General features: G+C 40.1%; 1 protein-coding gene across 11 annotated transcripts in view; it reads right to left on the bottom strand.

Moving 5' to 3' along the window:
- ABLIM3 (actin binding LIM protein family member 3) overlaps nt 1-18080 on the bottom strand; it is a 180789-nt gene that overhangs the window by 88668 nt on the left and 74041 nt on the right. For 10 of the 11 annotated variants that reach the window (XM_039352477.1, XM_039352506.1, XM_039352495.1 and 7 more), the window contains exon 2: nt 132-272. In XM_039352477.1, the coding sequence (XP_039208411.1) occupies nt 132-272 (141 nt within the window). The remainder of the gene's footprint in view (nt 1-131; nt 273-18080) is intronic. The other variant, XM_039352485.1, reaches the window with a different exon arrangement.

Here is an 18080-nt window from a genome sequence, read left to right as displayed (position 1 = left end):
AATAAATAAGTAAGTAAAGGCACCATAACCTCTGGCCCTTTCTCTTCACTCTGTAAATGGACCTACTGGCATCCTATACTTTAAATAGGTTCACAATCCTGTCTCAGCTTGGAACAACATGGAGCACTTACCCTGGCATGTGAAACATCTGATGTGGAAGTGATTGTTCTGGACACGCACCACCTCGCCTTTACAAGTATCTCCACAGCGATAGCATTGAATTATGGTGGGACGCCCCCCAGAGTTGTATGGGTTTTGTTGAAAAGGAACTGCTGGTGAAAGTAAAACATACAGCTTATTAGTGGGGCACAAGAGGGGCTATATCCCAAACCAGTTGACTATTTAGCTATTTGCTCTTTACCTATACACACAAATACATACAAATGTAATTGTACTCTTAGTCATGTCTTTCTTCAGATGTTCCCTATAGTGAAAATTATTTCCTGACTATCGAAGCCCATTTCCCCTAGTGACTTGCAGCTTATCATAGAATCAGTCAGTCATCACCGAAATGACAGAAAACCTGCCCTCATTGCAATTATTTTGGCACAATGATAGTTGGAGGACTCTAGCAGATGCTACAAGTCACCAATGATGAAGTTACCTAGGAGAAGGAGGAGCTAGCTAGCCAATCCTTTGTTTCAAGTAACAGAAAGATCAGAGGCAGAAGCTGGTTGAGAAAGCAGGAGCAAAGACTGAAAGCAGTTTATGTATTTTGCCTATTGTAAACAAACTCTTGTTTAGCTCAAAGTCTCAAGCCAATTTACAAAGAACAAACATTCCCCACCCATTCTTCATAAACGAAGGCTGGAAAGAACACTTGATGAGAGCTATTTCAAGGACTGCCATTTGACATGTATTGCTGTTCCTTGGAAAAAGGAAAGGCAGAAGGTCAAGAAGTTATTTTGTCTGAGGGGTTGCCTGCTTGAATTCTCCTGGGATTCACACAGCAGATGCTAGGGACTGATTTGTTCAGGTTAGTTCAACTAGACCTGAGAATTCTTCTCGAAAAATGTCTCTGCGGGTATGTGTATCACAGAAAGAGAAGAGAGAAAGAGAAAAGTAAGCTGTTGGTTTTAGAAAGCCCCAAGAGACTTGGCTGAGAGATAAGCTTTCCTGTTTCTTTTCTCCTGAAGTTTGCTCAGCAAAGTAATCTGTGCTGCAGATTACTGGAGGCCTCTCAAAATGACCAAACATTATTCCCAGACCATGCTCTTGAGAGTACAGCACCAACAATAATGCCATCCTATTAGAGAAAAGGAGAGAGAAAACCCCTTGTTATCAGGGGGATCATTTGAGGACATCTGAGGACAAGACAGCCTGTTGAAAGCCTTAGAAACTCTCTTTCTCTGACACACACGTGATGTACTTTCAGTCTGGCAGTCCTAGCGATTCCAGTCCATGGTTTTTGTGCAGTTAGTACACCTTTTTCTCCTTACAAGTTAATTTTTAATGTGTGGTAATGGGGGGGAGGGAGGAGAGAGAAAAAGTGATGGAAAATATTGGAAGATTATACATGGACAATGATAACTGAATCTCGTAAGTGAGTCAGGAAATGAGATAAGCTCGCATATTCCTTGGTGAGATCTATGTGCCTCAACTAGAGAGGGGAAGTGCTTAGCCTTCAAAAGCCTATTAAGAAAAAAAAAAAAAGACAATTCACCACTCAGTGGTGGAGGGGGCTGGCTTTTGTGCCTGTGCATCCCCAATCATGTGCTCAGAACTGCATAGCACACAACGTTCCGGCAACTGCGACAAAAATGCTTCCTATTTCCAGTGACGAAATACTGCAATGAGATTGCTGAATAATGCACAATACACACACCAAAAGCATTTCCTTGGGAAAAACATGTTCAGCTTTCCTAAGGCAGATTCTGTGCATTGCCTGGAAATCACTGTAGTTTTAATTTTCCTTCCTTTCCACCTCTACACCAGACTGTTTGCTTTGCCTGCCTTATCTTTCTGTCCTCTGATCTCTGAATATGTTCCTTCCTAACTCCTCTATTTTTCCAAGATCCTCAAACTGTAGGTAACCAATGGTCTCCTGCACCTTTAAATGAATTACAGAGTTGGAAGGGACCTTGGAGGCCTTCCAGTCCAAACCCCCACTCAAGCAGGAAACCCTATACCACTTCAGACAAATAATTGTCCAATCTCTTCTTAAAAACTTCCAGAGTTGGAGCACTCACAACTTCTGAAGGCAAGTCATTCCACTAATTAATTGTTCTAACTGTCAGGAAATTTCTCCTTAGTTCTAGGTTGCTTCTCTCCTTGATTAGTTTTCATCCTTTGCTTCTTGTTCTGCCCTCAGGTGCTTTGGAGAATAGCTTGACTCCCTCTTCTCTGTGGCAGCCCCTCAAATATTGGAACACTGCTACCAGCATCAGGTCAAGGAATCAAAGCTTAAATATGTTCACATCCATCCCTTTCTTACCTTACCTTTCAGATGTTTTCAACTACAACTCCCCAAATTCCTAATCACTGGCTTATAAGTTTGATATCTGGAGGATACTAGTACTCCTAATTCTGTGCCACACAGTTGAAATTAATCTGTAAATTCCTTGGGGCAGGGAATAGCGTTTTGCCTACATAAATTTTCAGTTCTCTATGCAATTTGTATACTTGTTGTCAAATTTCTCTTCAGATTCAGTTCCATGCACACCATAATAAAGTGTATTTATCTGTTTGTGGGTGTGTAGTGCCTTCACATCAGTTCTGACCCTTGCCACCATATGGATGTCCTTGAAGAGTGTTTTGCAACACTTTCAGATGGGGTTGGCTGTTGCCTTCTTTCTAGGGCTGAGAAAGAAGAACTGAGTGACCCAGTTGGTTTCCATGCCTATAGCAACACTAGAATTTGGGTTTCCCCACTTCTAGTCCAGTGTATTAACCACTATCTTATTGTAAACAGCCAGTGCACTATAATGGCTAAGAAGTTGAACCTGAACTTGGAGACCAAGGTTTAAGACCACCCTCAGCCATGGAAGTAACTGGACAACTTTAGGTATTACTGTTACTACTAGTAGTACTAATAATAATTATGTCCAGCATTTCAAAATGATGAGAACTTAGTGGTACAATTCTTCCATTGTCTACTTTCTGAACTAAGAAGAAAGAATTGCCAAATGTTCAGAGAAATCCCTTTTGCATCCAAGCTGTAGGCAAGAACAGATGAAGGGTAATTAGAGTCAAGGAAATAATTTCCACTTAAACAAATAAACACACCAAAAATATCTTTGTTCAATGATGATGATTACTGTGGAATTCTGGTCTCTAGGGAAAACTTTTGGGTGCCAATAGCCACTAGTCACCAAGCTGAGGTGCTTCAAGGTTGATAATGCAAGACAGAATGAGCATGATAAGGACAGGTATGAGGTCAGGGAAGTGAACTGCATGGTTGAAGGTTTAAATTAAATGTCAAGTCAGGCACTATGGCTCAGATTCTTAGTGTATGAAAACATATGCTTATACCACCTAGTGAAGACAAGATCTATCTATGGGCACTGCTTGTTATCACTGCTCAAATGGCCATTCCCAAGTTCAGCATTAAAACTAGACTTCTGGTGGATTTTCTCTTCCTCCTATACCTAACCTCCATTGTTTCCTTAATTTCCAACTGTATTCCAGCAGCTTCTTCTTCCCCCTTTTCTGCTCATGGCATTGCTGTACATCATGTTATTATATCAGAACAATCCAGTAAAAAGGTAAGTAGCATTAGGAAGTATATAGGATGTGAAATTAGAAGGAGGGAGGAGAAGGAAGGGAGGGAGGGAGGGAGGAAAAACAAACCAGAATGCCATTAAAGCATGCTGGTTTATTCCTGCCGTGAATGGATGTGCTTACAAATTCACCTTATTATAGTTAATGCATTCATGCTTTTTTTGCAACAATGAACAAAACTATGTGGGATATATTGCTCTATGGTACAACTTGATTAACCCAAATGGTTGATCATAGATAACGAATGGGAACTGATGTGTTGCAAACAATTTCTGCAAATTATCACATTTGCAGAAATGGCTAGAGCTGGAAATATTACGGACAGCAACCATTCTGCCACAACTGATCAGCAGACACATCATGTCTTCAAGCATTAGAGGCGTTTTCTATAAAATCAATGGTACAAAATATTTGTATGGAGATGCCATCCAAATGATTTTGTTTGGGAAACAGGGATGCCCACAATGTATGTCTGTGTGAGGGGTAGAATTAAAAAAGCCAAGATGATAGCTGCCACTATTAGATTGAAGCCCTTCCCCCCCTTTTTATTTGCCCTCTGCAACATAAAAGGACAGGGGCTTCAACTGCATAATTACAGGTGCCATCTTGAGTTTTTTGAACCTGGCCCTCCAATGGCTGACATTGTTGGGTAGTAAACTCACTTTCCAGCTCATACTATTTAAAGCACTCTTCCCAAAGCTCTTCAGATGTTTTAGACTTCAACTTCCATAAAGAATTATGTTCTTTGTGAGTTTCTGGAGACATGTTGAAATCTAACATGTCTCCAGCAGCTCACAAAACCTTTTAATTTTTAGGGAAAAAAAACCCACAGCTTTGACTGGAATCAACAGGCAAAGCTCTAATGACGGGAAATTGGTTGTTGTAGTAGTTTAATGGATCTCTCCCCACCCCTTATCCTCCCACGGAATCCCATCAAGATCTCATAGAATCCTTAAATTCCACAGAGCACAGTTTGGAAAAGTCTGATCTAAAGGATGCCGTGTTTGGAATACTTGACTGAAAACTATTTGCTGCAGGAGTTTAGAATGTGGGGCAAGAAAAGAAGAAATGTTCATACTGCTAACATAAGTAATGCAAGAAAAAAGGTGCTTATTGAGGAAAGGTTTGATTGTGCTTGAATAAATATAATTAAATTGGGATCTTAGAATCATGGTTACTAACTCTCACTAACAAAAGCTAAATATCAATGCTTTCTGTTTTCAGAAATGACAACTGTTCTGAAGAACAGCCTCTCTGGAAGTTAAATAAAATGCTCTGGTTGGTTCCTCCTTGGTGGGCTTCTAGAAGTTGGTAAGTTGGAAGTCATTTGGGGGCGTAGGTGAGATCTATGCTTATTATTAATGTTAACTATTTATTATTCCATTTAAAATTGAATTAAGTTATCTTGGTCAGTTACATATTCTCACCATGGATATTTTCATTTTTGGAATTAGTATTGACTATTGTTTTAAATGGCTGTTGTAAACTATTGGAACTCCCTGGACATTTCAATAGTATACAGATTTGATAAAGAAGTATGTTCATTTGTTGCAAAGACTACTTAGTTGTTTTATCTTCTCATATGAAATTTTGCTATATACTGAACATGTAGACAATACTGCTCTTGTCACAGCACCATTACAGTAAAGTCTTCCATTCTAGCACAATTGCTGTTTATTTATTTGTAGAATAAATTAATTAAAACTTAATTCCTCTATCTCTCTGGAATAAGCCATAGCAAACTCATGGTGGGATTATATGTATGCATGTGCGGGTCTATGGTGCAATCATATATAATTGCATATATATATATATATACTGCATGAAATATTGATACAATGGATTATTAGGAACAGAATCACATAGAACAGCACCAAAGTATCTGGAGTGCTGTAACGAACAATTTGCTTTTGAAATAGAGGGTCCATCTAGGGCAGGGGTAGGCAACCTAGGCTCTTTTATGACTCATGCTGCCTCAGGATTTCTGGGAGTTGAAGTCCACGAGTCATAAAAGAGCCAAGGTTGCCTACCCCTGATCTAGGGCATCATTTTGCATATTCAGTGTCCCAGAAGAGGCATGATGACTGCCTTAAACTGATACATGAACAAATGCAGGATGTGTGATTTTCTTAAAAGCTACAAAGCAACAGCATAACAGACAGAAACGGCGGCTGTAAAAAGAAATCTATAAACTGTAAATCTATAAACTCATTATGCCTGACTTAATCAATTAATCACCTGGTACAGAAGTGCAGTTCAGAGCAGAGAGAACACAAAATAGCTTAAAAGAGAGATCAGAACAGACTGAAAAGAGACACAACAACTTATTGGATAGCTGGGAAATGGTTAGGTTAAAATTGCTTCATGTAGCTAGATTAAACCTAGGACCTCATGTCCTGAACTAGATGAATGCAGACATGTGGGTGTGAAAGTGTGTTAAAAACACTGGGTAGCAGATGGAGCACAAGAGCTAAACTACACGAAGCATTACACCCACAGTATGCAGCTGCCCTTCTGTTTTTATTTATCTATTATGGTGGTAGATGAGATAAACTATTATTCTTCTAACAACTGCAGCTGGCCTGACTATGGGCAAGGATTATGGAAGTTATCATCCAAAACAATTTCAAAACACAAAGTAGTCTACTCCAATAACATTGCAAACAAGAGACCAATACCCTGTTCAGAGCATACCCTGTCTGCCTCCCCAGCCCTGCACAAACCACTATCCTTTTAATTGCTTCTGTTATTTCAGAGGTTGTTATTGGACTGTTCAACATTTGCTTATAGTTTTCTGATAATTTAGGAAGATTTGGGATTGATATATAATTGTTAATACTTTCTAAGGCAGGGCTTTTCAACCAGTGGTACAGGTACCATCTGTGGTACATTGGCACCTGGCAGGTGGTACGCAACCATCCTAGAAAAGTGGTAGCAGGGGAGGGGAATGAGCTGAACTGGTGGCAGCACCACACAAGCCTGAGTGAGAGATGGCTGAAGCTGCAGAGCTGTCAGGGCTCAGCGGAAGTGCCAGGATCAGTGCCACTTTCCAGTTGATCAGTGTTCTTCGGGACTGTCAGGGCGCAGTGGAAGGCCAGGATCAGCGCCAGGATGCTGAGCCCAGGAGAAGCACCAATCAGCTGGAATGTTGCAGCATCTCTAGGGTCTTGTGATTTACATTCAGATGCTTGGCCACTGATTCATATTTATGACGGTCACAATGTCCCGGGGTCATGAGAAGTGACCAAAACCTGCTGCAACCACCCAGAAGACGGGGGGAATAAAAACCAACCCCCCCACCCCCCCACTGCCAATCCTCAACAGAAATGCTCACAACAATAAAAATCTCGGACAGGAGAAAGAGCGCCACCGGGCGGACAGGCAGGTAGATGTCTTGCTCGGTTGTGGCTTGGGGGCACTTTTTTCAGTGCCATTGTAACTTCGAACAGTCACTAAGCGAACTGTTGTATAAGTCGAGGACTATTTGTACTTTATCACTTTTTTCCCTTTTGGGGGGGGGTCATCAAGTTTTTGAAACCTTGCTAGGCGACTGGTGGTACTCGGATGTTGCCATATCCTAAAAGTGGTACAATGGGTGAAAAGGTTGAAAAGCCCTGTTCTAAGGAGATGTGATGTTTCTTATATAAATTAGTTTAGTAATTCCAAAAATGTCTTTAATTTTATCCATTTAAGTCTTGTTTCCTCCTTGTAGTTTAATTATTGGCTTCTTTTCCATTTGGTTTTTTTAATTGTGTGCCAACCAACTCCCTGGTTTATTTGCAGGTTCAAAAAAAATGTTTCATATGTTTCAATTTCTTTTCAATATCTGAAGCAGTCAACAAAGAAATTTGTTGTTGCAGCAATTTTAGTTGATTAAGCATATTGGAATCCTGAGAAAAGGGAGGAGCAATATTTTATTTTATTTTTGAGCAGAGGCAAACAGAGTTTTGCAAAGCAAGTAGCTGGAAAAATAGGTGGCTCTCTTACGGATGTTCCGTGGTTTTAATTACGTAGGATAGAATGTTCTGCATTTACACTACCAGAAGCAACAACAAGAAAGACAGTGGCGTGGTGTTTGTTTAATGTTTCATGTCATTTAGCTCTGAGCAGTACAAAAGACAGGAAGAAGCTATTGATTATTATAATCTTTACCAGCTTTCCATATGATTACAGTACAGTACAAATCAACTTAGGAAGATACCAGCTTTCCATATGACTACACTACAGTACAAACCAATTTAGGAAGATGCCGTCATTCTCAATTTAAAATTAAAAAAAAAATTAAAATTGTTTTTTTTAAAAAAAATATTAAATAATTAAATAATTATCATACCTATTCTTTTGATTTCCAAGCATTCCTCATCTGTCATACATTTCAAACCTGTCTTCACTTTGGAGTTCCACAAAGATGCAGAAAAATGAAAGCACCAGAACCCCCAACAGGAATACCTAACTGTAAACTTATCCTGCCTCCCAAGCAGGCAACCTACTTTATAATTCTGTCCCTGGATGATGCCTTGGCATCTCTGAGTTATCTGCTCTCACAGCAGTACAGCCGGCTTTAATTAACTACCTGTAATTAATTTTTGTGAAGTGCTTGGAAGGAGGCACTTGATGATGTGATAGGCATGCTGAATAATCTGTGTTGTGGGATTATTTGTGGCAGATTTAATGCACATCATCCAGATGAAGGGTGAAAAAGGGAGTATTTTTTGAAACAAAACACAGTATATATATACTGTGAATATGAGGATGATGAGGCATGTGCTGCAGCTTTTGTTTTGATATCTTTGAGTCAATAATTATTGGACACGTCCCTGTGGTTCCTTGGCAATATTTTTAGAAGTGGTTTTTGCCATTGCCTACTTCTTAGAGCTGAGTAAGAGTGACTGGCCCAAAGTCCCAGCTAGATTTGTGCCTAAGAGGGGACTAGAACTCATACCGTAGTTTTCCGATTTCTGGTTTGATTCCTTTAAACATTATACTAAAATGGCTCTCCAGCAGTTAATGTAATTGCACTGAGTTTACCTAAAAGGAAGGCTATGTTTTTCCTAAAATAAATTGTCTTTAAGATAAATGTGTTATCACTGTGATAATGGTAATGGAGCTAATAAATCTTTTTGGTCTAATTGTTCTTTTTTTAGGGAAATAAAAGGTTCACATTAAATTCAGGATTGACTTCTTTTTGAGTAAATATAGCATTTACTTCTAAATCTGCCTTGCAGTTTTCCAGAAGATTTATTCTCCTGATGAAAAGGAAGTTTTTCTTCCTTTTGTTCTGTGCTTGAGGATTTTTTTTTCCTTTGAGTTAATTTTATAGGTGGAGTTGGTGAAGAGTGCCACATGGTGCCACTCATGATTGGTCAGAGCATTTATTTGATTCATCACATGTTATTAAAGCTTATTTAAACAGCCACAGGCTGCTGAGGGGAGTCATCTAGTTCTGCCATGTGATCCTGGAAATAGATGCCACTGCCTTTAATTAAACAAACAGGTGTTGCATTTGTACTCCTTTGTGTTTGCAAGTAGTTACAAATCAAATATGAAGCATGCATAACCCAACTCTTGATGTTTCCATTTTACATTACTGTAGCATCTTTCCATTACTATGAAATCTCCCTGGCTGTGCATACTTCCCAGTCAATGGAAGCTCAGAGAAGTTCTCCCATGGTGTCTTTCCATAGGATTTGAGACTTACTACAACAACAACAACAATAATTAATAATGATGATGATGATAATAATAATAATAATAATAATAATAATAATAATAATAATAATAATAATAATAATAATAATGTTGAAAGGGACCTTGGAGGTCATCTAGTCCAACCCCCTACTCAGACAGGAAACCCTATACCATTTCTGACAAATGGCTGTCCAGTCTCTTCTTAAAAACTTCCAGTGTTGGAGTATTCACCGCTTCTGGAGGCAGGTTGAGAATATAGAGACTTGCAGACCTGTGCAGAGGGGATTCTTCTATGAAATGTAAGTCATCCCCATCTCTTAGCTAACTTGTCAATACATTCTTGCAAGGATCTCACAGACCACCCATATGAATATCTTCAAAACTGTCTTTTTCTTTGAAAGGAATTTCAAAAAACAAACTAAATGTGAATTGACAAGAAAAATACAAGGTATTTTTTCAGGACAGCACTAACTGCTTTTTGTAGCAATAGCAATGGCAATAGCTCCTAGACTTCTATACCTCTTCACAGTGCTTTACAGCACTCTTCAAGTGGTTTAAAGAATCAGCATATTGCCTCCAACAAGCTGGATCCTCATTTTACTGACCTCAGAAGGATGGGAGGCTTAGTCAACCTTGAACTGGTCACGATCAAACATCAGATTGTGGGCAGAGTTAGTCTGCAATGCTGTATTCTAACCATTGTGCCACCAGGGCTGTTTTTGTGCCAAGGTATGCCCATACATTTACCAATATGTGGCACATAATTACTATGCCCATTGATGTATATATATCAGCAATGGGAGGTAACATAATTGCATATTAAAAGACCAGGAACCCACCAGCAAAAGGACGTTAGATGTGTGATAGCCTTTTCTGGCTTTTTTTGGTAAGCAATCTGCCAACCTTAATCACTCCTGAGTATATAATCTGAAGGATAAAGTGTCCTTCAGGGAACACTCAACTTCTAGTGATTTTTTGGTAAAAGAACCATTGCCTGATTCTAGGATTTTGTTTTCAACTTCCTGCTCACTTAGTCTACCTTGGAGATATTAGTATCCCCAAATACTAACCAGGTCCAGCCCTGCTTAGTTTCAAAGTCCAGACAAGATCAGCTAGGAAACACATAGAAGGCCCTTTTCATAACTATTCTTTCCATTGCTTTCATTTAATGATGGGATCCGGAGCTAATGAATGATTAATCACATTAATTCCAACCCATTTTCTGCAGTAATTGGCCTGTAAATCATCCTTTTAGGAAAATCCTCATGGCATGGCAGTCCAATATATATGCAGCAGTATACAAGCAAGAATGGCTCAAAGAAGGTGATAAAGATTCACCCTTGGGTAGTTCAGAAGAGTGCTTCAAAGAAGCCAGGGCAAAAAAGTACCAGCTTTGTCATAGCCCATTAAACATCTATAATCTTCTCACCTGGCTTTCGATAGAAATGTAAATTGCACAAGAATAATTCCCTTTGAAGTTTAAATGTGTTGCTCCCTTTTATGCTATAACCATGATAGCTAAATCAGGGATAGAAACATTGTGCCTACATCAGGTGTCTTCAAACTTGGCCCTTTTATGACTTGTGGACTTCAACTCTCAGAATTCCTCAGCTGGCCATGCTGGCTGAGGAGTTCTAGGAGTTGACGTCCACAAGTCATAAAAGGGCCAGGTTTGAAGACCCCTGGCCTAGATGTTCAGTATCTCATTTAACTTTCTTTCTCCTTCTCCCCCTCCCCTTAAACATAAGAAGCCTGCCTACTATAAATCAAAGCAGCAACTATAAATCAAAGCACCAAGCTTCCGCACTATGTTGACTTGTATCAATAACACTGCTCCCTAGCCCCAATAAAGGCTAGTTTACCTTTCAGTCAATGGGTGCTTTGTGACAATGTGGGCCTGCTTTGTTTTGTTTTTTGATGATTGGCCAGGGCCACAATGGCCATCATTTTGTCAGTGGGTGAAATTAAGGTTGAAAAAAAGTTATATATTTACTTAGAAGCCATAATTAGTTGCCTCCCCATTTATCAAAAGGGACTTAAATAGGTCAGTGCTCCAACCAGTCAAAGAGGCTACTACATAATTTAGATTACTGTTCACTTAAATGCAGTCTAGCTTCATGTTCTGTGTTGAGGTCCCTTTGACCCACGCCATCATTTACATCAGAACATGTATTCTGGTTTAATTTGGTTTTGCTTGCTTCGCCGAGTCTTCAAGTGAAAATTAATTCCCAAGATCTGCATAGGTTTTATGGCAACAATAAGTTTTCTTCTGGGATATTTTTTTGAATTTTGAATAATCTACCAGCTTCTGTTTTCCTGGTGTTCTCCCATTTAAGTAATAGCCTGGTACTGCTACCATCTGGAGCTAGACTTTGCCTCTTAGCAGAGGTTGATAAATAGAAAAAAAAAGTCTATCTTAATTTGGATGCAACATTGGCTTTTTCTTGTAAGTTACCAGAATGTTTCACTCTGCTATAGGAGCAATCAAAAAAAGAAAAAACAAAATGTTCAGGGTGCAAAGATCATGAACAAAGGCTTGAATTCAGGAGTTAAATATCCTGTGATTGTTGGAGAACCAAGAAATGGATTAGGGAAATACCTCCCACTGTTTAGTGTGCATATATACTGTATTCAATGAAATAGTCACATAAATTGTATCTATTTTCATGGTATTGTAAGAAGGCCTTTCCTATGGGGCAACTTGAGAATGATTACTAGATCCAAGAAGAGTGGAAATTTTGTTTATAATAATAATAAAGTTGTAAGGGACCTTGGAGGTCATCTAGTCCAACCCCCTGCTCAGGCAGGAAACCCTACACCATTTCAGACAAATGGCTGTCCAGACTCTTCTTAAAAACTTCCAGTGTTGGAGCATTCACCGCTTCTGGAGGCAGGTTGTTCCACTGGTTAATTGTTCTAACTGTCAGGAAGTTTCTCCTTAGTTCTAGGTTGCTTCTCTCCTTAATTAGTTTCCATCCATTGCTTCTTCTCCTGCCTTCAGGCGCCTTGGAAAATAGCTTGACTCCCTCTTCTTTGTGGCAGCCCCTGAGATATTGGAATACTGCTATCATGTCCCCCCTCATCCTTCTCTTCATTAAACTAGACATACCCAATTCCAGCAGCCGTTCCTTATATGTTTTAGCTTCCAGTTCCCTAATCATCTTTGTTGCTCTTCTCTGTACTCTTTGTTTGTTTCCCCCCCTTTCTTTCTGGCCCTTAAGGTGGTCCAACACCTTATTGGAAAAGAAATGAAAAAAACCTGATCTGATTTTTTTCATGAGAAACCAATGAATTAGACCAGTGTTTCTCAACCTTGATAACTTTAAAATGTATAGGCTTCATATTCCAGAATTCCCCAGCCATCAAGGCTGGTTGGGAAAATTCTAAAAATTGAAATCCACACGTCTGAACATTGCTAAGGTTGAGAAACACTGCATTAGACTAATCCTGGAAAATGCTGTATGGATATTTACACGTATTGGATTAAAAATAATTGAAAGATATAGTAAGGAGTTATTAGTGACAAAGCTGAAGTTATATTCTTGCAATTCTTTGCAATTTAGTCAGTTTTTTAAAATTTTTTAACAAATGCTATTGTTTTCCTCCTTACTATAACTGCTGTTGTCAAAAACATTTCTCTCCTCTCATTTTGCATATAGTTTTTTTTGGAAATATAAATACAAAACAGATAGAGAGACAAAGGAGAATTGCTATTGACATTTGGGTTTTGGTGATTTGATCCAACTAATGGATGGGATGATTGTTTAGATGCTATGTGACACTTTTATGATGTTTAGTTTGCAAAGTGTCTGGAGTCCTGGGAGCTGGATGGTATATAAACAAACAAAAATACTGGACCATCCTTGCTAATAAAATAGAGATTTCATGCACGTGTGAAATGGTCTTTAAACTCAGTGCTTATTTAATGAAAAGTATATGAACCATCTGAGCTTGGATAATCAACCTAGACCATACGTATAGCAATTTAATGTCCTGTGGATAATCACATTAGAAATGTTATAGAGCTGAAGATTGCTACAGTAATGAATGTTGATTACCACACTTCATTAAACAAATGAAAGGTTGATTGTGAAGATCCCTTTCTTCTCCTATATGTCTCCATGGTGATTGATGTAGGTCCCCTTCACTCTTTTCCAGTGATGTGTAATGCTCTGTCTTAGGACAAGTTCCAGATTCATTGTTTTGTGGTGTGCCATATGCGTTATAAAAACATACATAGCTATAGTAAGACAATATTTAAAACAGATTGCATATTATCACAAAAGCAGAATGCAGACATTTCCCCTAAAGATAGTGGTTAGAGATAGAAAAAAACATCTGTAGCAGATATGGTGAATGTTATTTCTATGGCCCTTGTAATTAAGAATAACAATCATGCTAGAAGTATGCATGCTGACCAACTTTTTCAACTCAGATGCTTTCCAGATATGTTGTCTATCAATTCTCTGCATAGTGAGCTCTGGTGGCACAATGATTAGAATGCAGTATTGCAGGCTAATTCTGCTGACTGCCAGCAATTCGATTCTCACGGCTCAAGGTTGACTCAGCCTTCCATCCTTCCGAGGTCAGTAAAAGCAGGACCCAGATTGTTGAGGGTCAATATGCTGACTCTGTAAACTGCTTAGAGAGTGCTGTAAAGCACTATGAAGCGGTATATAAGTCTAAATGCTACTTTTATTGCTATAGTATTGGGAGTCAAAGTCCAATGTTCCACAGGCAGGAACATTGGACTTTGTTTTGGTCAAATTTTTTTTTTAGAAGATTAATATAATATAAAGAATGAGAATGATAAATGCATTCTCAACTTACAACAGTCCTCAACTTACAACAGTCATTTAGTTGACCGTTCAAAGTTACAACAGCCCTGAGAAAAGTGACTTATGACCATTTTTCACACATACTGTTGCAGCATCCCCATGGTCATGTGATCAAAATTCAGATGCTTGGCAACTGACTCATTTTTATGACAATTGCAGTGTCCTGGGATCATGTGATCCCCTTTTGCGACCTTCTGACAAGCCAAGGGCAAGAAAGGTCATATAATGGGGCAAAATTCACTTAAGAACTGTCTCACCTAGCAACAGAAATTTTAGGCTCAATTGTGGCCATACATCGAGGACTACCTGTGTAACCTACAGCAGGGCTTTTCAACTTTTTCACCCATTGTACCACTTTTAGGATATGGCAACATCCGAGCACCACCAGTCGCCTAGCAAGGTGTCAAAACTTGATGACCCCCCCCCCCAAAAGGAAAAAAGTGATAAAGTACAGGTAGTCCTTGACTTACAACAGTTCGCTTAGTGACTGTTCGAAGTTACAATGGCACTGAAAAAAGTGCCCTCCAAGCCACAGCCCAGCAAGACACCTGCCTGCCCGCCCAGCCGTGCTCTTCCTTCTGTCCAAGGTTTTCATTGTTGTGAGCATTTCTGTTGGGGATTGGCAGCAGGGGTGGGGTGGTAGTGTTTGGTTTTTATTCCCCCCGTCTGCTGGGTGGTTGCAGCAGGTTTTGGTCACTTCACATGATCCTGGGACACTGTGACCATCATAAATATGAATCAGTTGCCAAGCATCTGAATGTAAATCACAAGACCCTGGAGATGCTGCAACATTCCAGCTGATCGGCGCTTCTTCTGGGCTCAGCAGAAGCACCAGGATCAGTGCTGCTTTCCAGCTGATTAGTACTTCTTCAGGGCTCAGCAGAAGCACCAGGATCAGCAGCGAGCTCCAGCTGGAGCCTGGCGCTGATCCTGGCACTTCTGCTGAGCCCTGACAGCCCTGCAGCTCTAGTCATCTCTCGCTCAAGCTTGTGCGGTGCTGCCAGTGGTTCAGCTCATTCCCCTCCCCCGCTACCACTTTTCTAGGATGGTTGTGTACCACCTGCCAGGTGCCAATGTACCACAGGTGGTACCCGTACCACTGGTTGAAAAGCCCTGACCTATAGTATATCAGATGACCGTATATAACTTGCTGTTTACAGCTGAGCTGGTCATCGTGATTTGTGAAAACCCGATAAAGCAAACTAGGATAACTGAAATACAACCACACTGAATACAAAGAGCAAAACTGGAATAGGAAATCTGGTCTGCCCCATATTACTTCCACTAATTGACCTTTATTTATTACAACTACAAAAAGTGCTGCTTGTATGTACAATGGAAAGCACAGCATATGCTCTCCTCTGAGTCATGCAATCAAGAGGGAAAGAAAGGGATGGGGCTTAGAATGGAGCAGTCGCCAACATGCTAAGAGGTTGCCCAGCTGCCTCCCAATGGATAAATGAGTATTTTCATGTTATTTTTTTTCTGGAATGCTTTTCTTTGCAGCCCCAGTGAGATTTAATTCACTTTTCAATCTCCATCTTTCTTTTGGTGGCCTCTCTCATCACACCCAATTTGGTCCTATTCTGTTATGTTTTTGAAAGACTATTATATTGTCCATAGTCCATAACATTCTTTGCACCCTTTCTTTACATTGTGGGCAGTAAAATCCAAAGTTTTGCTTGGCAGCATGTCACATGCGCACACACGCCCACCCAAAAAAAGACAAAGGTAAGTCAAAGTGATAAAATCCAATTGGGAAGCTAAAGAGGGTGCAGAAATTAACTTCATCACTTTTCCTTCAGGTAGATCCCAGTTGTGTGATTGGCCATGATCAGTCTGGCAATTATAATGGGAAGGCACCCACAACCCAGTTCAACCTCTACCTGTGAAAGCATAACCCAGTTTTGATTTTGTCAAGATTCAAATATGGTGTCCATGTCCAAAATGGGAAAAAGATTGTGGGATTCTTACCAAACTGGGTTTTTAATGAGTACTTCTGAAGCTAATTCAGTGTGAAAATAGATGTAAAAGAATATTTATATTCCAAGGGAAATTAATTTCTGCCATTCCATCCAACATAAAACAATGATAGGTTGTTCAAACCAATGTCTATTTGTGTATTTGCAGCAGGAGCAATCAGTACAAAAAACAAATCTCAGGATTTCATAAAGTATTTCAGTATTGCATCCCCACAGATAAACTCCATTGTACATGATAGCAGAAATAAATCTGGATTTAAATCTGCTCGCAGAATCATATAGGCACCAGTGGGTGCAGATTTCCTGAGCAATAACACCTCCTTCCCCAAAAGCCTACAAAGTAAGCAAGCAGTAAATGGCCTATTCTGCAAGACTTTCCTCCTTTTATCCCTCAGTAATCTTGCCCTCGCTGACAGCTGAAGCCTCCCACTTGCTTGCTTCCATGTAAAGAGCAGCATATGGTCCCCAGAGCAGGAAACCTCCAGCCAATATGTCTGCACTCACGTGTGGAGTTCAACAAACACCAAGCCAAGATGGATCTTACTCACACAGTGGCATGCAGCCAAGAACAGATAGGCTGGAAAGGGCATCAATAGTTGGCATGGCACTGGCGGAACCAGCTGAGAATCTCGCTTTGAGGGGGTACATGTGTGCAGGCAGCAAAGAGCTCATTCAGAGTTAACAGGGAAAAGCTGCCATCCTCAAGCAGCCTAGACCTCCGCTGACTGACTGACTGACTGACTGACTCAGACCTTTAGCAGTTCCAGAGACGCAGGCTTGCCTTTCTGGTAATCTGTTTCTCCAATCTTGGGAGCTCAGGCTGTGTGCAGCCACCCAAATGAAAGAAACACCTGGGTTCAGAAGAGGAGCCCATCCAGATGAATGTGCCAGATTTAACAAACAAAGAGATGCACATCTGAGGATGAGGTTAGGTTGGTTACAAATTAGAACCAAGCACAGCCTCTTCATGGAATGAAGGGAGGAGAGGTTTACCTTTTCCCACTCCTCCCTCCCAGCTCCTAAATATCTTACTTGCAACCCTCTACCCATTCCCATCAGTACCCCTTTTTTTGTATACAAAGGAAAGTGGTTCAAGTGCTTGTCATTCGGATCGGGTTCCTAGTAGTGGGCTTTAATTTTTAAAAAATTCTATGAGGCTCCAAGATTGGCGGTCTGCAGCTCCATTTAACTCCTCTCATTCCTCTACTGCAGGGGTGTCAAACTGCCGGCCTATAGGCCAGATGCGTCACACCAAAACGGCGCCCACCTCCTTGCCAGCAATGGGAAAAAAGTCGCGATGTGTCGCAACACGTCGTGAGTTTGACTCCCGTGCTCTACTGAACCAATCAAGAGATCATGGCTATTGTTGAACTATAGCTCTCAGCATGCATAACCATTGATAATATTGGCCACAACTGTGGGAATTTTTCTGGCCAATTACCATCTGGAACCAGTTTCATCAATGAAATGAAATAGGGTAGTCCTCAACATATGACTACGATTGAGCCCAACATTTCTGTTGCAAAGTGAGTCAGTTGTTAAGTGAATTTTGCCCCCATTTTACAAACTTTCTTGCCACTATTGTTAAGTGAATCACTGAAGTTGTTAAGTCAGTAACACGGTTGTTAAGTGAATTTGGTGTCTCCATTGACTTTGCTTGTCAGAGAGCCTCAAAAGGTGATCACATGACCTGGGACACTGCAACGGTCATAAATACGAATCAGTTGCCAAGACCCTGAATTTTGATCACGTGACTGTGGAGATGCTGCAATGGTCATGTGAAAAACGGTCATGAATCGATTTTTTTCAATGCCATTGTAACTAATTTAGCAGTCACTAAATTGTCTGTTGT

Source organism: Crotalus tigris, unplaced genomic scaffold (assembly GCF_016545835.1).
Source record: "Crotalus tigris isolate CLP2741 ecotype Arizona unplaced genomic scaffold, ASM1654583v1 scf7180000017568.12009008, whole genome shotgun sequence".
NCBI lineage: Eukaryota > Metazoa > Chordata > Lepidosauria > Squamata > Viperidae > Crotalus > Crotalus tigris.
The sequence above is the reverse complement of the archived record's forward strand: the minus strand, read 5'-3'. Positions and strand labels throughout refer to the sequence as shown.